General features: G+C 42.9%; 1 protein-coding gene across 1 annotated transcript in view; it reads right to left on the minus strand.

Moving 5' to 3' along the window:
• reck (reversion-inducing-cysteine-rich protein with kazal motifs) overlaps positions 1-19,068 on the minus strand; it is a 30,763-nt gene extending 11,695 nt beyond the window's left edge. The window contains exons 1-10 of the mRNA XM_029147205.3: positions 18,883-19,068; positions 8,825-8,883; positions 6,334-6,408; positions 3,671-3,707; positions 2,230-2,315; positions 2,070-2,117; positions 1,605-1,638; positions 1,206-1,403; positions 562-826; positions 316-489 (exon numbers count right to left, since the gene is read on the minus strand). Of these exons, the coding sequence (XP_029003038.1) occupies positions 316-489; positions 562-826; positions 1,206-1,403; positions 1,605-1,638; positions 2,070-2,117; positions 2,230-2,315; positions 3,671-3,707; positions 6,334-6,408; positions 8,825-8,883; positions 18,883-18,955 (1,049 nt within the window). The 5' untranslated portion in view covers positions 18,956-19,068. The remainder of the gene's footprint in view (positions 1-315; positions 490-561; positions 827-1,205; positions 1,404-1,604; positions 1,639-2,069; positions 2,118-2,229; positions 2,316-3,670; positions 3,708-6,333; positions 6,409-8,824; positions 8,884-18,882) is intronic.
• Positions 19,069-21,215: the final 2,147 nt, after the last annotated feature.

Here is a 21,215-nt window from a genome sequence, read left to right on the forward strand (position 1 = left end):
AAATTTAAATCAGCGCTATTATTAATTGATTGTAATGAACAGATAGACAGTTTTTCAAAGATATGTTGGTATGTTGAAGCCCTGATTAATGAAGCAACATTACAGTCTCTGACCTCTACTGTTGATGCAAATACTTCTACTATAAATGTAGTTTTAGTTTAGTTTTTAAAAGTCCTTCATCATCCATCTACTATATTAGAAACCTATATTAGAAAAGTCCCTGTTTTGTGAATACGAAATCTTCAGTAGACAAGAGATGAGCCGGCAGAACAGCCTGTTCAGCCCTGTGACACTGAGCAGCAGCTGGAGACTGACCTGTAGTTGAAGTTGGTGCAGTAGGTGAGGTCCTTGCAGCCCAGCTGGCAGGGCTCCCTCACATCAGCCAGGCAGTTGATGAGCTCGGTCTCCACCGGACTGTACTCACAAAGCTGGTCAAAGTCTTGCCACGTCTGGCTGCCCCAGTTGGTGCTGATCTCCCGACACATGTCCCTGTCACAGCAGTCTGAGTCAGGACGAGAGCAAATACACCTAGAATGTGACTTTCAAGCTGTTCGCTCTCACCTGCAAGCCGAGCTGTTGGCCTTCGAGCAGCAGTGCAGCTTGGCGCAGTCCATCTTGGCAGGGTGGGGGGTCTCCTCCTCAGGGGGGGAGGGAGGGTGGGCGCTGCCCAGAAAACACTGCCACATGGGATCCTGAGGCAGCGGCTGCGAGCCACACTCGGCGATCAGGCCCTCCATGATCTCATGCTCTGTGCTCATGGTTCGAAGGATTCTCCGACAAGCTGCCTGGCAGTAGGGAGCCTCTGCCCGGTCACAGCAGTACAAGCCTGGGTACGAGGCACACATGGGCTTATCTCAGTAGGCTGACAGCACTGATTTGGAGCAACAGCGAAGCAGTGAATATAGTTTATTCTCTGGAAGGTCCGAAAAGTACCACAACTTTCAGTTTTTATCCTTGGTGTTGTGGTTTTCATGAAAGAACTGCATTATACATAGCCAACGCAGCACTGGAGCTGGCTGCTGAAAAAGAGGATCCAACTGGATCCAACCGGATCCAAGCGGAGCCTCTTTTTGCGGCTCCTTTCTGAGTAAATCCCCTCTCATCCATTCAAATGACATAATAAAACTAAAAACACATAAGACATCTACTGCCGATTCCTAGATCGGATGGTCATGCTCTCACGTGCAGACTGTCGGCGTACTCACTGTCTATGGGGCTGCGTATGGGGTAGGACTTGGTGAAGTTGCTGACGCAGCTGAGCAGCTGAGCGCTGTGGCTCTGACAGTACTCTTTAACGGCGTTGATCTGAGACACGGTGGGCGTGGAGTCGGTCCTGAAGATGGCCTGGCAGTACTCTCTACAGGTGGTGTGACGGCCTGCATAGCTGCAGCACGTGGAGCCCACTGCGCACAAACACACACACAAGTTGTATTTAGGGATGTTCATTTTCCTGCATGATGAGACAGACAGTAGACTGGACCCTGCAAATAACCTGGCTTTGCATCGGTGCAGATTGTACAATGACATGTGTAACATGTATTTACATTATATACTGAGGATGGAGAGATGCCAGACTGCACCTGCTTGTTTCTTAGGTGACTTACTTTCATTTTTGGTGATGCAGCTGTAGAGGGAGTTCTAGAACAAGAAGGGAAAAGCAGTTGTGAGCCAGGAAATTCTAATCAAGACTCACTTGACAATGAAATACTAGTGTGTATCGTGACCGCATCAACTAAAAGCTGTTTTTCTCCACAGCCTTTAATTGAAGTGACTTATAGCGGCCCAACGAGACTGAAAAGCACAAATATGCCTGCATAAATTGCTCTGCAAATAAATCTGTTTAATATTTGCTAAATCTTTTATCCATTTCGTGAATCCTCACATTAATCTTCTGAAGCCAACAGGGCACCACACCCCAGGCTGGGAACCACTGCTCTATCCAATCAGTTTTTAAGTGTTCTCCCATCAAAGTTGACTGTTATACTTTGATTTAAAACACGGACAATCCCATAAGTTAGAATTATTAGTACATGCAGAAGTACGACCTTTCATTCACTTTTTGAACTCACCTCTGTGACTTTTTTGCATACTTTTGTTATGTCATTTTTAGATGATGCCTTGAAAATGGAAAGAAAAGGAAAGAAAAACCTGATCAGGTAAAAGTCAGAACAGATGACACATCGCATGTGAATCTAATTATAATGAGAATAACTGATGCCAGTTTCCTACCTGTCTGCACTCCCTGCGGCACTCAGCTGAGATGGCCAGTTCACAGCAGCCTAACCCCACCCAGCCGTCGGACTTCCTCGATACACCTGAGGACAAATCAAACACAACACAATCAACGTGACGTTCCTACGTTTTTGTGGAGTTTTCTAAAAAAAATATTGTTGATATTTATATCTAGGCTCTTTGGTGCGATGACAACATCCATCTTCATCTACTTCAACTGACTCCTCTTGGATATGGAGGAGCAGAAGCTCTACTCTGAGCTTGTATTTTTAACTATTGTTGGACAAAATAAATAAAGAATAAAATCACACTGTTCTCTTTGGGATATTAGCCTCCAATACCCAGCGTCCACTACCTATTTCTGTAAAGCTATAGAACAATGCATCTATTGTCTGATCTGACTCTGGCATTTGCAGCAGAAAAGCAATTTTTCCTCACAGCATTGATCGGCTTCTTTGGAAAGAAAAAAAAAAACTTCAAGGGCTATGAGGTGATTTGATTGACTGGTTGTGTACACGTCCTGAAGATTACTGATCAAACATGAACAAATGTCACATGGTGGGAGGATTCCCAGCATGCTGTGGTGTTCATCCAGAGATCTAATAAAGAAGACTTGAGCAGGCCTTCTGCATTAAACAAATATTCAACAGAGAGGAGAATTTCAAAGTAAAGCGTGAGAGAGACCAGATCGTCTGTGACGGCAACATCAATAGCTCTGCAGATAGAAATGATACACTATTTATTCTAGGCCTTGCTAGTAAGTTCTTTTCTAAATTCTTAAATTTTTGAAGGGTGGAAGGATGAAACACATTAAATAGTTTGCAATAGCATTATCCAAATTACTCTGAAACTGTGTGTGAGCCCTTAATACGTTGTTATGGTGCATTTAGGGCTCCAACAAAACCCACAACAAACGTTCTTAATAGGCATTTGGTGAGAAGGAGAAAATCAATAATTGAAGCAGGCGTTTGACAGGAAATCGGTTTCACCAGCAGACTAAAGCCTAAAAGTGGTTGGAGACATCAGTGAATTGGATTGTGAATGTGAATCTTACAGTCTGCGAGGATCTAACAGAGGTCAATCATTCCCAGACTCCTGAGGCCGAAGCTGAATGTTACCACTGAACACTGGTAACATTCCGGCAAGAATAAGAATATTTCTCTATCTGGAGGCAATTAGGCTTCTGACAGATAGATTTGTTACAAGCAGAGGCGAACGGACTTAACGCACCTTTGATCCGCTGCCTGCTTTTTGCTCTGCGGTGCCCGGGTCAGGGCTGACTCACAGCTTTAACAGATCACTGGCTACCACTTCAGTTTGCACGGCACCCACAGTAAATAACAGCATGACTACGCAGCATTATTTTTATTTACTCTATTACTATTACTTTATCTTATGCATCTTTTTGACTGCTATTGTTACACTCAGCTCTCCTTACCTGGAAGCGTAGAGTTGATGCAAGTCCAGAGCTCATTCTACAAGACAAAAGAGAGGTTTTGGTTTGAGATCAGGTTAAGTATGAACCCGAGAACATGAATAATATATTAAAAACAAAATTTTATTTGAGGTAAGTATCATCATTTTATCGACCTCTGGTCAGTTTTCTGTTGCCTTCATGCATTGGGTCTTTCACTGTGCTTTGTGTGAATCACCACCCATCACAGGCTGCTACTGTATGTGTCCATTGTTGGACATAGCAAACAAGGCGCTGTCCTGGGAGTGAATTCCCGGCTTTAGCTTTGGCTAAGTGTCACATTAGTATTTTGCCAGATGGAAGGACTTATGTAATTACAAACTGTGGGCTTTGGGTCAGGGATCGGGATAAATTATTTTCTGTTATGATGAAAAACATTTGGGTCCAGGGTTAGAGGCAGGCTAATTATCCAGCAATGCCTGGGTTTGGAAAAATGTTGTCACCAGAATATAACTGGATATAATAAACAGACTTCGCGTAGATGTTGTTTGAGAAGTTGGTGAGGAATCATCAATATTAAAATATAGAAGCAAGCAATGAGTCCTGTGAACGTCCTGTTGGGTTTGAGACAAAATCTTTTGGGATTAATCGTCCCAATCAGCTGCTCCTCTCTTCAACCTAAAGGGCAGAATGATGGAGCCAGAGACAGCATCTCAGCAAAACATGGAAAAGTAAGTGTTGCACAAACAATGCGCCTTTCATGTCCCTACGCGTTAACAGGACAGTCATTTCTGTAAACTTAACACCACTTCTAACAACGCTGCCGTGTCTCTTGGCCTGGGAACAAAGGCTTCCTTCAGTGGGCGTCAACATCATTTACTGTATGAGACAGTCTGAGGAGTAACCGGGTCTTTACATGAATCATAAACATGATTTGTGAGGAAGCAGGAGCCAAAAACGCCAGAACATGGCACAAAGAGTAATGCTGCAGTTTGGATGAGAATAAGCAGAAACACTTTCATCCACAGTCAGAGCTCCACAAGTGACCAAATTAAAGTTTAGAAAATAAATAAAGTTTAAAAAGTAGCTTAGTATTGGTACATTAGCAAAGTGTTTGGGATGTGGATGCAGGATACACATAGGCACTAACCCTGTAAAAAACCTGTTTATAAATTTTACTGTAAAATGTACTGTAAAAAACATATTGTTGGCTAATTAGTTGAATAAATACAGGACCATTGCACAAATGATAGAAAACATTTAAGGCGGCCCTTGTCTAATTACTGGTCTGGTTCTAATAAACTATTGGAGCGAGACAAGACGAGCACCAAAGCGGCCGCCCTGCTTTCTAATTAGCCTTGGTGGGAGGAAGTAAAATACTGTGTACAGTGCATGTGTGGGTTTAACCAGGTGCTGCAGTAACCCAGCAGAACCACCAACCCACTTCCTGTGTATGTGTAATTAGAGAGCTGATACGAATTCTGCCTTAATGCTGGCCAAGAGTTAACAATCAGGACCACAACAAGACATCGAGCATCACACATGCTAAAGGCCAAACCACAAAGCACACTTTGCATTGCAGGCATTGCAGAAGGCTCTTCTACTCTGTGAGTGGCATTCAATGTCTACGTCTACAATCAGAATTGACACGTTTTAAAGCACAAGACTGTTTCCCACATTAGGAAACACCTCAAATGCTTCAACAGTTCTGCAATAAGATTCTTTGAACTGATGAAAACCACATTCATCGGGCACTAGGAAGATGGAGAGGGAAAGGATCAGCGCATGATCCAAACGTGACGATGGGTGTCAAACATGGAGGAGCAGTGTGACGTCATTAATGTTTGATGAAGACCTGTTTAAATGAGCCTCTCTAACAAACGTTTCACTCCTTATAGTGCTTTGTGTTTGTACAGCTTTGAGCTGGCGTTCCTGCAGCATGTTGCTACCATGTGATTACAAACCTAGGGTTATGAACCATGCAGTAGTGGCAGAAATGGCATTCAGTTGCACACTTTTCTAGTCCCCTCTAATATGTATATGTATTTTTAAATAAGAGCTGTAAGTCAATCATGATAAATCACGTTTTTATGTGCTCAACTAGACTAAGCTCAGTATATTCTGTCCTCACACATATCACACATAAGATGCCATTTAAAATTTAACGACCTTCACTTGTTTTTGCTTTGTTACAGCTGCTTTTAGATGAAATAAATGAATAAAACACTGAATATGGAAAAAGAAACTAAAACCAATACTAAAACAAAAAAAAAATATAAGACACAGGGACATATTAGTACAACTATTAATTATTATGAGAAGTGCAGTGTAATGCAGTGTACAGGAAAATACACAATCCAAAAGTATAGTGTAGCTCTTATTATTATTAAAATGTTTTATTAGGAGCATGAAATACAGATAATATGAACAGCTTGACGGCTCACCTCTAATGCTGGGATGCTGGGGGCCGTTTAAAAATATTGGTGTGTCACTGTGTCAGCTTGGAGGAGTAAATAATAAGATTTGAATTACTGGCAATAAACCAGGATCTCTACAGGGGCTGATGTGATCACACTTTGCCTCTTCTCAAAGGTTAGACATCACTAACCAGCCTAAGGAAACCTAGTTACTCACCTGGTACTTTGGCATCCTAACATCCTACAGTGGCATGCAGACAGTGAACTCACCATAGACTCTGGGCAGTAACTGGGTAACCTCTGGAGCAGATGCTTCAGCCGAGACTCACTCTTTATCGTGGCGAGCTGCAAGACAAGAGTGAGACACAACCTGAAACAAACAATCTCAGCGCCTAGTTTTCAGAAGAATACGGCTGTTTAATACGCTGTTTAATTACTCTGTTTCTGATTATTGGAATAAACTGGGCACATTAGTTATTCTAACAGTCAAACACTCCCCACCTTACTTTGATCAGTGAGACCATAAAAACGCCCTTGTTGCACCTTTAGACCGTGTTGAGCTGTTTGTTGACTCGTGTTGTGCTGAGGAATGTGCTTCGGCCATGGGAAAGTGTGGGCTAATGTAGTCACTTCTGAAATATGCTCGTTTAGACACACCAGTAGACATCCACAAGTCTTGGGTGTGTAGCCACACACATACGCACACTTGGCCAAAGCACATCCAAGCGCTGTGTGAGAGCCTGGGAGAACGCAGCCCCTGCCAACGCTGGGGCTCTGGCTGAAGTGTGAAGTCATGAAACCAAGAGAGGGAGATTTACAGCTTCACACACTCACACGGCTGGAAAGACGAGCCATTCCTGCGCATCACCTCCGTCCTCCCACAGCTCGGACACCACGCTGGCTCAGAACGCTGCCCGAAAGGCTTCATTCACACTGCTATGAGCTTCAGTAAAGAATGTGCAGCTTTGCTAAGAAAATAAGCCGCTGAGGTCCAAAATAACTACATTATTATATTATGTTTGCGACATACAAAATACGGCTTGTTTGTACTGGAGGAGGCCGGTTTTTAAACTCAGAGCAGTTTGAGTCGAAGTCTTATTTGGAAACAAAGTTCACTCAAATCTGAACTTACAAAATGATACAAAATGAGTTTGAGAGATGCAGAATTGTCCCTTAGTGGCAACATTATGCCCCAAATTACAGAAAACGTTCTCCACTTCCCTTTTGGAGCTCATTCATTGCCTTTAGACAGGCGGCAGGTGCTCATAATGTGTTTGTAATCAGGTGTTTCTGGTCTGGTCTTTCTTGGAATGAGCTAAATCCGAAGGAATCTTGACAGATTGACAGTAAGTTTGTCTGCTCCTTTTCCAAACACCCTTGCAACCTCGCTGAACTCAAAACCGCAAGACGAAGCAAAGCAACAGTGATTAGTTGGCAGATAATCAAAGGAGAAATCGCACCCGTGCAACAAAAGACAGACCCTGAAAACCAGCCAGGCAAATGGGCCTTTTCTACGTTTGTCCATCTGCATTAAGGCTGAATAAGTGCTGAATGGCAGAATGATCAAACGGGTCACGTCTCAGAAAAATGTCGGTACAGCTGCTCCTCACAAGATATATACTGTATATGTCAATGGATAATTACAGTCATGCCCATCAGTATATGAAACACAGCAGGATTGAAATAAAAACCTTTATTATGTATTACAAAGCCCAGTTGTGAAGGTCTTCAAGGAGTTGGGAGAAATGGTGGATGTCATGTTAGTAAAATGCTGGACTATTTCTCCTTTTTTTTCAGGTGGGCATCATAATCTTCATGACCACTAGAGGTCATTGTCAGGCAAACACCAACAGATCTTGTTAGATTTCGGCCTTCATGATTGATGCTTTAGCCTCTTTGAGCCCTTATTAGTCAGAAAGCTTCCAGTCACATCAGGAACGTGTGTGCTGTTCATTAATTTGAATAAAGACAAAACAAGATTCTGTGAGGCTTCACAATTCTATATATAACCACCAGGATTTCTGGAAAACCGCTTATTTTCTGGGTGTGACCACACACAAGGCAGCTTCCATTAAAGCTAAAATGGTCCTAGTGATTACAAGGTGGGCCTGACACCCATCCCCTGCATGCGTCACACCAAACAGAACCCACCCAAGACCCCCGACCCCTAACCACAACCTCCAACGACCATTAGCCTTCTTTATCTTTTCTCCTCTTTGTTATTTTCCGTTTATTTCTGTTTTTTCCCATCTTTTCTTAATTCTCCCGTCTCTTCACTTCTTTTTAGCCCTCTTCATCTGTCATTTCACGTCCTTATGTATGGTCTCTCTTTCTCTGGCTAGCAAAATGATGATGTCAGCCAATAAGAGACACAATAAGTTCTGTCCAACCTCCCTCTTCAGATGCCACACCCCCTCCCCCATCACAAGCCCGTACTTCAAAAGCAGCAATAAGGTTTGAACCCCATGCCTGTTAGCTGCTCGCGGAGAAAAGATTCTTTCACGTCGCCTTTATGTGTCTTTTTGCTGTAAAGAGGGACACGAGAGCTTCAGAAGCAAAGACAGGGGGGCAGAAGGAGAGAGAGAGCGTCACCTGCTCCCAATTGACACAGAGTGAGAACTTTTATTCTGCACTTCAAAGCGCTAAAAGAGACAAAAAACTACAGACCACTCCCTTTCAAAACCCCCCATTTATTGCCAACTATAAAAGGCTGAGGAGTGGGCTTGCTCATGTGTGTATTTGTTAGTGTGCGTGCTCATACCTGGTCACAAGCTTCTTTACATGGGGAGAACTGGGGAGCATGATGGCAACAGGAGGGATCTGAACACAAAAATGCACCAAGTTAGATTTCATAGTGTATATTAGGATTATTACAAGCTTGACAATGTTTTATCTCATTCTTTGTTAAGGTGAACATTCGATATAAATTGTAAAATTAACTATAAGTACTATTTCAAGTTTTGGTTTATCATTCAGGATAGTAATAATTTGTTTTATATAAAATTATACATTAAAAATATCTCTATGTTATAGTAGACAATTCATCTTCCCCCAATCCACATCAGTCAAATTCAAATCTTTTTAAATGTTGAATCTCTATCCATTATCACTAGTATCAAGCAATTGATAGGCTGCTGTATTTATAGTTACAGTACAAAGTCTGTTTTTTTAACTGATTCCCTTGAGAAACCAACTATTTAAAAACACGACATAAAACATTGTCTATTGACCAAATACAATTTTTGATAACCTGGTTTTCCATATGTTAGATTCAATGAAGAGGCCAATAAAAGAAAAGCGGGGAAAGGAAAACCAAGCACTGTTTAGTTTTACCCAAGATACTTTAAAATAATAGCTAGAACTGTGCCAGCGTTATAATTACTGATGAAAAATACTACTGTGTACTGTAAAAGAACAAATGTAATGTAATGTAAGTCAGCTCAGCTCAGAATACTGTCTGCGAGGATGTTGCACTAGAATCAGACTCCTAAGAACAGACACAAGGGGAGATCAAAGCAGTAATCTTCCACACACTGGCTGGATGTTGTGAAGATGCTCAGTGCTGTGGTTGACATGATCATCCTGTGTACACTGACATATTAATCATATTGTCTCTAAACGGACTAATACAGACAAACATGGGCAGCTGATGATTTGTTCTTTATCCCTGTTCTTTGGAACTTCCTTGCCCGTTGCCCCCACCAGTCACCCAGCACAGCCAGCAGCCTCTTTGTGAGGATTTCCCAAATTGACCACTGCTGGTAGGCATTATGAGGCCTGAAAGGAAGCGAATGCAGTCAACACGGCCAACAAACCACAACTCCTACTGATTTTGGGTGTGTGTGTGTGTGCGTGCGTGTGTGCGTGTGTGCGTGCGTGTATTTAAGGCTGTAAACGACAGCAGATTTTTAAATTTTGAGTGTCTGTGTATAATGTGGAAGGTGTGAATTAGGAATTAATATTAAACTGAAGCCGATTTTATTCTATTTTAGTTTTTTGTGTGCTGTATGTTGAATACGTAACCTGAAATCTAATGCAATGACAAAATAATAGGCGGTAGCAGGTCAGATCATAAGATTGGTTGTTTTGTGCACCAAGAACCAGGCTGGTCTCTCCTCTAGAGGCATTCAAATACATTCCAACGTATTGATTGTAGCTGCTGCTCGGAATTTGGGCCAAATGTGCAGGTCAGTCAGCTTAATAAGACAGCTATGCAGTTATCCTGCACACACACATCTGTTTTTTCCATGTATAATGAAGGAAATGAACTTTCTCTCTCTAACACCCCCCTACACACACACACACACACACACACACACACACACACACACACACACACACACACACACACACACACACACACACACACACACACACAGAGGGAAACAGCTTTTTCAAACAATGGCAGGTGACATAATAATTGGGGGGGGGGGGGTGGCGATGGAGTCCATTCAGCTATGTACAGTATGAGGGCCCCTGGCTGGCGGCTAATGAGTGCTGGCCTCATTCTAGCTCAGCATACACACAACAGGAACAAAACCACCCCTCAGCCACATTGTTACAATCAGAGTTTACAGAATGAAGGGCAGACTAGCAGCCCCACATGTGCACTGTTGCACTTAATTCAGTCTGCCACATTACACTTACTGGCTGTTGCACACCAGTGTACTATGACAGGGCCTGGAAGAGACCACCTAAATGTTAGCACAGCTAATGCAGAGGCTTGATATGACTGGAAGGATCAAAGCCACTGATATACTGAACATGTCATCAGCAGGCTCCACAGAGCATGTGTCCAAATACACCATTCAAAGACAAAGTTGAACTTTGTCCAAAAGGCTCACCAAATTATTTTTGATTACATTTTCACAATACAAAAAGATCAGTTACGTCAGGTTTAATTATTGCAAAGACCTAAAGGACAAAGGTGAAGACACGTCAGGAGTGACGTGTTTATTAGAAATGTTCCTGTCCTTCAAAATACCACCCATGAGATTAAAGATCAGCCATTAGCTGCATTAACTGTCATCTCCTCATTATGTTCGTTCAGTATTTAGGCCAGGAGTATGGACTGGATAGTGCATGCACTGCAAAGAGCAGCATAAATAAGTCTCCAATTATTATAAATGCCAAAAACAACACCAACAAAGCTTTAATGCATACAGTGTGATGAAGTACACACACACACACACACGCATCAAGTCCTAACCCTCTAACAGCCCTCCGAAGGAGGCGACCAGTTCAAATGGTCCCACTAACGATATAACCACACACTGGTCCTCACACATACAGCCACACACACAACCCTTATCCCAGAGATAAGATATGTCAACATGAGGTCTGAGATCTCTATGGCAGAACCATGTGGCCCAGCTGGGGGGGATTGATACTCAAAACACTGGGGGGATATCTGTGTGTGCTGAGAGAAAAACAGAGCTATGTGGGGGGATTAAAACAACACAGCGACTGTCAGTCACTCAGGGTGGGAGACATTATGCTGGGGGTGGACCTGTAAACTGACGCTGTGTTCAAAGGCCCTCCTGTAAATTGCATTAGAGCAATCTGTGTTTCTGGAGAAGCATCAGTCACACTGCAATCTGCATACATACTTTACATGAGCTCTATTTGTACAAGGCCCTGTTAATAATTTCAACATCACATCCAAACCATGAGACAACAGATAGGTCTTCATCTAATATCAAAGGAAGAGCATGAGAACTCCAGCACTGTGTCTCTGTGATACGAAGATAGAAATGTTGTGTAAAATGTTGAAATGCAGCCAGCGGGTGGCCACATTTAGGCCAGACTGGAGGCAAGGGAGTCATTCCAGTGAGGAGTGAGAAACATATCTGCTCTGTGATGGTAAACACTGCTGTAGTGTCTGTGGAGTGGAAAAAAAGATCAGAAGTGGGAAGAGACATGATTTTCACTTTGAGCTTACATGCAGTCAAAGCTGCTCAGAGGCAGAAATCAAAATTACCATTACTTTGTTTGATAATGGGTTAATTTCCAACATTGGAATATATTTTTATTTTGTCATATTTGGCAATTTGGCAACTATTTCACATTTCTATACCTACACTACTTTTTCCTTTTCTTCCTGATGTCCTGTTTCAAACGTTCCCACAGACCAGACCCACTCTGTAATAGAGGCAATAAACAACTGCATGTGGGTTATCAACAAACCAGGCCTTCAATGACTCACGATTGAGCAGTCACAGTGAATTGATAAATTGGATTGAACGCAACAAGTTAACCAACCTTACTTCTCAGCTGCAGACAAAGTCAGAAGATGAACATCGTGGAGCTTTTAGCAGCATTTCTTTTATCTTCTCCTCTTAATTTACAGGTTTGTGATCTCTCAATTGAAGTTTGCTTGGCATTTCAGTCTCTACACAGCAGACAGTGATGGGTGCAGACACTCCAGGGATATCTCAGAATTTAAAGGGCCGGAGGCTAAAACCACTGATTCATCAGCATAGTCACACGTGAAGAGAGGTGAAGGCCACAGAAACGCTCTGTTAACGTTTCCTCAGCTCAGGTCGTCATTTTGCAAAAGGCTCAATACAATGTACAAAAGCTTAAAGAGATTAAGAGTATTAGGTAAAAAAATTATTCCTGACTTAGGCCGAGGGATGAAAATTCATTAGTTTGGGTTTACCCACGAAAGAAAAACATGGCAGCTGCAGAAACGTCCTTTGCCCGTTGCCACACATGGGGTTCAAGCTGGCTACAGAGAAAAAAGCAGAATTTGAGTTTTGACAATATGTGAATATCAGCACACTCATGAGTGGGAGCCCGCCACTGCGACGATAGGGGGAGGAATTTCAGAGCACCCCCTTTTTCGTCAAATGTAACATTACTCTGGGTTTCCTGCCGGCCAGTTTCCTCCACGCATGTGTCCATGGAAGCAGAGAGTCAGGGTAACTCCTTCAGGATGTTTACAGGTTTCATAAAGCACTGAACGAGGCCGCTTAGCCTTTGCATTAGCGTGCCAGGGCAAAAAGGAGCATGCTGAAGCAAACGTAGGCCGTCACCGTGCGTCTGTAGCAGCAGAATGTGAGTCGACCCCACAAATACGCAGACCTAAGACTCCTCATGTGTGCTACCACTCTGCTTCCTGCATTCCTCAGAGCCGCTGCACACTCTCCGGGTGGAGAGTTTAATCGATGCATGTCAAAGGTCACTTCCTGTGCAGTGATTAATTGAGCTTTGCCATGCGGAGCTGAGTATTGAAGAATCAGCTATTCATGTGTGGTAGATAAAAACAGTTGTATTCTTTGCCTTTAGTTGCATTTTATTTAATAAAAAGGATCTTTGCCCGGGGAATTAACTGAGAGTTTGTGAAGTAATTGCATTTAAATAAATGGAAATGTAAGTGATTTGTCTGCATATGTTTGCTCTGACTCAACAGTGGCCCAAATGCTAAACGATTCAAGAAATCAGAATAAACTGAGCGATCCTGTGGCTTTTTGGTAACGTTTGGTGACGTCTGAAACAATGTAAAATTTTACTGACAGCACTTCAAACAGCTTCTCTGACAGTCGGTGGGAGACGAGATGAATGGAGCAAATGCCCGTTCCTGATATGGGCCTCACATCGACTGCCAGAAAGAGACGTGAACAGGCTTCAGGGAAGGGAGGGAGACGGACCCACGTCTTGTTCTGGGTAAAAATCCGCCTGCGATGGACACAGCAAAAGTTTTACTGGACCCAAAGGCCTCGTCAGCTGACTTTGTTGACAAGTAGCTGTGAAGCGTGGCTCTCCTGGTGTGTGACTTTGGTAAGCAGTCATAGACCATAACCCCACATCATGTGTCACACTAGCACCATTAATATGGGTTTGTGTCTATCCACAAAACCCTCTCTTCCAACAAGTCAGTTCTAAAAATATAGGATCTTCCTATCTTGCTAAGTTTAAATCCAAAATATTACCATATCACAGAAACAGCATAAATTTGCTCACTAGTTGAGCAACAAGCGGTCTGGGATTAATCTCCATCAGGTCGGCAGAGCACTTGATGATTACTTTTATTGCATATGAAACCTATGCATGTAGGGATGCATGGTTGATTTGTATGGATGTACTTATTGTGTGCAAGGAGAGAAGAGTGGCCCATGCAGCCACATGTTAACCAGGTGTGTACTGTACACGCACCCGCCAAACCTCCGGAACACCTGAACCCTATTAAACAAAGAGCAGATGTCCGGCCCAGACGCAGGCCTCCAGATGACACAGCAGTCCCACCCCCTCATTTCATATTCAATTAGCAGAATTAAAAGCCGACACAGACCTGGTCCAACTTGTGTTCTGTGTGTCTAATGAAAAAGGACATAATGAGACGCATGTGCCCTTGAAGTGTAAGGAGACGTGAGATGAGAAGACGGGATTCACTTATAGGAAAATGACCCTTCTTCCAGGACTTTCACTCAGGTGTTAAGGTTTAACAGCCAAAGAAATTCATTTGACATAATCTCAGTAAGCCTGTTACAGTTTAGCTCACTGCACATATTTGCTCTATCAGTTCTGGCCTACGCTGCTCAACACACCTGAGGCTCATCATCCTTAGTTCATTTAGAATGGATCCACTGAGAAAATTACAATGAGTCGTCCTGATGATCACATCATAATGTTACATTATATACTGTTCATTTTAATGAGTGGTTAAGAGTGTTTAGCACTGTGTGCAGTGGGAGGATGGAAGAGAGGCTGAACGAGGAGCTGAGACACAGTGATGCTGATCCACAGTGCACTGAGTACAGTAGTGTGGAGCAGATACGCAGCTGGGCCAAAGGAAGTCTTGCTTGTTTTACACAAACAACATACTAGTCTGTGACTGATGAATCACTTCATCAGGATATCAGGCTGACTGTAGCCAGTAACTGTGGTCTGGTAGTAATGTGATAGAGATTTCCTGCCTGACCACAACTCAAACACACACACACACCACAATAGCTAGAACGTCTAAAATGTACAACACCTGCTCCCCACTATTACCATTCCATCACTTCTACAAAGTCAAACTCCAGCTGTCTAACCCAGCTGTGCTGCAGATTGGGTATTTTTGAATCATTGATAATGTATTAAAAAAAGACATCCTTTTTGTTTCCTGTTATCTTCTCAACATCCAAACAATTAACTAAGGCATTTTCTGCGGTTGTACAGGAATCTGCTTGTCACCCAGCGTCCAACCCCGGGTAACTGATAACCAGCTGTGGCCAATAAAGCTGAATGGAAAATAAAGTTTGATGTTACCCAATTACACCTTAATTGCGTTTCTACTGGGAATAAGAAAGCGTTCAGAAAGAAGAAAAAAAAACAGTGAGAGGGACATCCAGACTGGTGTCATAACACAAACATAACATTATGAGAGCATAAGATGAAGACTGTCAGGAAATGAGCAGAAAATGTAATTATCCTGTTATTTATTGCTACACTTTTTACCCACAGGGGCAACAGTGAGGCTACAGAAGCCCTTAAGCTTTCAGAACGATTCCTCTGTGTTTTTATCACCTCACTGCATTACTTAATATGAATTCTATACAATTACAAGACTGAATTGGAGCTGCCTTAGTAACAGCAGATTGACTGCTCAAATACTGTGAGATGGAAGCACTGCTTGGTTTAATCTGACGTTTGGGCTCGATGTTTCTCTGACATCCGATAAAGCGCTGTAGCGCTCGGGTCTCATTCACTTCTCACGCTAATTTGAAGCTACCGATTTCTTAGCACCAATGAGACAAACATTTTATTGTTGTGTCACAATATTTTAAGTGTTTACACAATTTCTTGATTTTAATAAAGCCTTTCCGTCACAGTAGCTGCCTTGTGATTTCTCTTGATACAGTCACACTAAATATTATGCACGTTATGCAGCTTCCTTGAACATCAAAGCCGATCTGAACCCCACACTGAGCCACCTGCGTTACGAAACGGCAAGACAATGTGTGTCAGGTCATTTCCGTGGGGAGGACGCCTACAATATTCCAACGCGCTAACAAGGAAACTAAGCAGAAGTTTTGAGTTATGGCTTCGTCGCTGAGCAAGCAAACACACTGTGCAGGGGAAAATTACATCACAACTGCACACCTTCCTGCCACTATGTGTTTGGTCAGCAAAATAAACAATGTTTCCACAAAGTCAGTGTGTATGATAGCTATCGCCAATGACCAAGTATATCGAGATCCACACCAATTAACTGTAGCAGCACGTGTGTAGTAAATATTTGTATTTATATTTGATATACATATATAAAATGGCATGTGGTGCCTAATGGGGACAACGTCTGAACGTGCCATGTTCCAGGTCTCCGCAGATAAACCTGCAGCCTGAGCGCTTTCCTATTGGTCTGCAGATGTTTGTTTAGCAGCATGTAAACCTCAGCTATGACCAGACTGCTGATGCTGCCTTCGATAGCACAGAGCTTTGAACTCCTGTCTCCAGGGGACACAGCAGGGTCAGTGGTCTCAGTCAGAGTGCAACCGTGATAGTGAAAGAGTGAAAGTCTGCTTTTGAGAATATTAGGAAAAGTTGTGATTCATATATTTTCCCTTATATGCCTTTGGGCAAATTCTTTACAGGGATATTGTTATACGATATTAATAATATATCTATTTTAACTTTCTTGTGTGCCTGGACAAACTACTATCGCAGGGTTGCCAGTTGGAGAAACATCATATTTCATGGTCAGTTCAGCAATCACGGAATCAAGGAATGGCCAAAAAATTCAACTCTGTATGCTGCACTTTAATTTTATGTTCACTAAACTATAATTAGGTTTGTGGGACTTCGGCCCATGGCGGCTCACAGTGGACATGGAAAGAAAGGGGCTGCCGTTCACTACCCTCCTTCCCCTCCTCCTTGGCTTTTGCTTTGAGGAGTCAAATTGGTTCCAGATGCATTCTCTCACGGCTAGCCTCCATGACCGAAATCGCAACGTGAAACAAATCAAGGAGAAAAGTCGGACAAAAACACAATAAAAGAGGAAAATGTATGGAATTTCTACATGAAATAAATGGAGGGGGGTGAGTTTGGAGAGGAAACGTATGGAGCTTCACTCCACCTGGCGCTGTTTATCACACCTTAAACCTATTTTACGTTTTCTGGGAGCGTTACTACTTCCACAAGACATTGGGCGACAATGTGCACCACAAATGAGGATCTGAGAGCTGCGCTTCTTTCATGTTCCAGGCAGATGTGCCAGCGACATTTAGCCAGAGCAAATCCACATCCTGCACCCATGTGGACTTAACATCAAAGACCTACCCATGAGCACGTTAGACCAATTAATAACCCGACTCATGGAGCCCCGTTGGACCGAGCCTTCGCTGAGGAAGGCTGGGACCGAGCCCGTGTCAGAGCTCTGCAGTGTTGCAGCTGAAGGTCTGGTGCCAAATGGCTCAGGAACAGCAACAAGGCACCAAGTGACTGCCCCATGTTGACTCAGACAATTAACAAGTAAAAGCAAATTCATGGCCAGTTGCTCTACAGCACCGACACACAGGGAGGTGAGCAACTGCTTTAACAAGTCCCACTGAATGAATCGTCACACTGAAAAGCAAATAGAGCCTTGGTTCAGACTGATTTGCTCACTTCCAGTTATCCTCTATTGACCCAGGATTAAAAAGCCAAATGTTAGTTTCTGGTCTATAGAAAAGGAGAAGTGAAATGAGTAGTGAAAATGATTCATACACACAGGTACATACTGCATACAATACACTTATAAATGTCTGGTTGCTACTGAATAGCTTTTTATTTAAAACTTGCCAGCGTTTACTTAACTGTAAATGGGAACAGATCAATCCCGGGATATAATATGAATATGTGCTTCGACGGTATAGGATGGTTGCCGAAATAAAGAAAGTGTCATCTTGAAACACATCGTTAAAGAAAAATTTATAAAATCAATTCACATTTTTAATAACCAAAAAAATCGAAAATGTGCTAAAACTTTGTATGAAGTTTGCTCCGGCGGTAACGTTCCCGTTTTTTCCCCCAAATCCGCTATTTCAGCGCTGTTTCCTTCCTTTCCCTGCTTATTCCTCCGGAGAGCGGTTCGGCAAATCCTTCCAAGTTATTATATCCGACCTGCGGACGAACACAGCGCGAAGTACACGTCAAATGAACGACGCCACCGCTGCAGTTGGAACTTTAACAGCGCACGAGCGGTGTTTTGTCACAAAATGCTTGCTAACCCCATATGTTTCGATCTCCGTGACGGACAGAGCGTCACGCTGATTAAATCAGCGCATCCCTGCTTTTCGGCAAAAGTAAACACTAGAAATCAGCGCTGAAAGATGTTCTTGAATGTGAAGCGTGTGGGTTTTAATTCGGCGTGTATTAAATACAATAAATATGACGACGTTTAACTTTTAGTTTTGCTTTTTCCCGTTATTCCCACAGTCGTTCTCCACCTCGGAACTCCGCGGTAGGGCGCAACTAGCATTCTGGACCGGTTCAAATCCAGGGGTTTGAATAAACAAACCGGAGACTGCCGGGTTATTGCTTTAGCCGAATTTACCAGAGAAGCTTTGGGATTCAGAAAATGTCCCAAATAACTGGCCAGCGATGTGTCCGAGTTCAGCAAAAGCCGACAAACGGTACGTTCTGAGACTCCGGAATGGAGTTTGGCGTGACATTCCCAAAACGGAGGAGCGAAATCGGCCAAACAGGATGGCAACTGTCACTGGACCAACAAGTCGGTCAGAAGCTTCGTACGAGGGCTGAATGCTTGACTTGTATTCCATTTTTATCGTTGGCTAGATTGACACCCAGACGCCGATATGACCCAAAGTTATGAAGCTGAAATCAGATACTCACCCTGAGCTCGGAGCGGCTGGCAGTAAAAGTTTACGGCGAAGAGGAAACTGATTATCTGGAAACACACACGCATCTTATTGAAATCCTAAAGTGCATTGTGGACAAGAAGACATAGAAAACACTAGTGCTGCGACGAGCTCCATGGGTCCGCTGTTAACTTATCGCTCCCTCTCTCTCTCTCTCTCTCTCTCTCTCTTGCTCTCTCTCTCTCTCCCGGTTTCCTCCCGGTTGGCCAGACCGCAGATGACATGCGCAGAACGAGCACGGCGCCACTTAACGGTGACAAAAGAGCGCATTTACTAGAATCAAAACGCACTGATTGTGTAGTTAAAAGTCAAGGTTATGGTCAGTGGAGCAAAGCAACAAGTACGTTTTCTCACTCAGGCGGTGGTGAAGTCTCTTTGTACTTTACTAAAGATGCAATTACCATGCACGTGTAAAACTACAAATAAATAAATAAAATAACAAACACACACAGACCCAATTCATAAAATAACGAGCTGAAATCTTTGGTGTTAGTTGAGACTTTTAATGAATGTAAAAACTGTAACTTAACAGACGTACATAAAGGAAACGTGTTTATTCACTGTTAGAGTTAAATGTAAAGCTTAAACACAGGCTAAACATACCTCTTAGACAAGGTCTGTTACTCAGCAACATCATTACTGTTGGATGATTTGTGTGTCTCATTGTTTGCACATAAAAACTAGCATTGCCTTTTAAAAACTTGAAAATGGACACAAACAAAATCACCAAGGCACAAGTTCCTAAACAGTTCAAGTTCAATGTCAAAGCAGAAGCAGGAGCTTTTGCAATACCTGGATGTGGCAGAAAAAGGAAGCTGTCAAGGGCTTGACTCAGATTTAAAGAGGCAGGTGGAGAATAATCCTGAGTGAGAAGAAGAAGACCTGAAGCCAGGCTTGGTGACAACAGGCACCGGGGCTTCAGGTTAAACAATAAGCTCAATAAATGCTGAAGGTTTCAGGGACAGAAATACACCACACTGTCTTAAATGAGCAGAGACTCCATATGGTCAAGACCATATAAATATGTGTTTCCTAATAGAAACATGTCAGACCTGCTGCATGCGTCAGCAGCATGTTTGGAGGAAGAAGGATGGAGACCTGTGAGGAAACACAATCACAGACCATTAAGGCTTGACTGCAGAAGTTCAGCTCACCTGAATTTAACCCTGCACCTGACTCTGCACTGATGTTCTGACGTTGAGAGCCGCTCGTCCCACACGCAAACTCCAGTCACAACGTTTCATGTTCAATTTGTTTTTTGCAAATATATTAAAAAAGTTTGAACTTGTTTGTGGAAGAAACTAAACAATGGAGCCACAGAGTGATGTCACTATTTTAAAAACTTAGTACAGTACTAGTTGAGTTATGTGGGATTAAGGTCTATTTCACTGTAAGTACAATGAATAAGCATAAATACTGCAGGCAGATACCGCTATCACTATTATTATAACACTGATATTAACTTTTTAATAGACCCATGTAGTGACAGGAAGTGGTTTTCAGCAGGCCTCTCAGCCTGTCGCTTCATTGTCCTCCTGACACCCGTGTCAACAGGACCAGGCGGCTTTTTGTGCCGCGGAGCCGCTAAACAGCAGGAAAATCTCTGTCCAGGGGAGACTCCCTCTTTTGTAGCGGGTCAAAGGTGGAGGGGTGTTGGGGGGGGTCAGCGTTTCAGCCCCATGTGGCTACAGCATGCTGTTGACAGGCGTGAACTGTGAGGGGCCATGGAGCGAGAGCCCATGAGCAGCAGAGGGAGCGGCGATGAATCATGTATTCATAGCGATGTACAGAGGTCGTGAGGGAGGTGCAAGCATGAATACATGCACTGTAAAAGCCAATGACTGGAAAATGATGCTATTAAATCGGCTGCATTTCAGTCAAATATTGTTTTTAAAATTGGATATGACTTTGAATCATATCATTTTGAATCTGTTGAGCCGTACACAAGCCAAGCAAGTAATTGGCATAGTAGTAGTGAACACATACATAAAATGAAGATATGGTGCCGGTTTCTACAGCTCGAACTGCACTTTGTTTGTGCATCCACATAAAATAAAACTGGATGGAACCATGTTCCGATGTCCCTCTATAAATAAAAGTGTCTCCAAAACGTAACGTTTGAGCTGCAGGTTTTGACAGCGTCCACATGCCAATACACATTCATATCATTCATTACATACTGTACCAATGTCAGGAGAAGATCCGTCAGAAATATGTATAAAATTTGCTTTAGGTCATGGTTGCACTTAAAGCAGGAGCACAGTCCAGATGAGACTGAGAGGAGCTAATAACCAATCTGGATCATGT

Source organism: Betta splendens, chromosome 4 (genome assembly GCF_900634795.4).
Source record: "Betta splendens chromosome 4, fBetSpl5.4, whole genome shotgun sequence".
Lineage (NCBI taxonomy): Eukaryota > Metazoa > Chordata > Actinopteri > Anabantiformes > Osphronemidae > Betta > Betta splendens.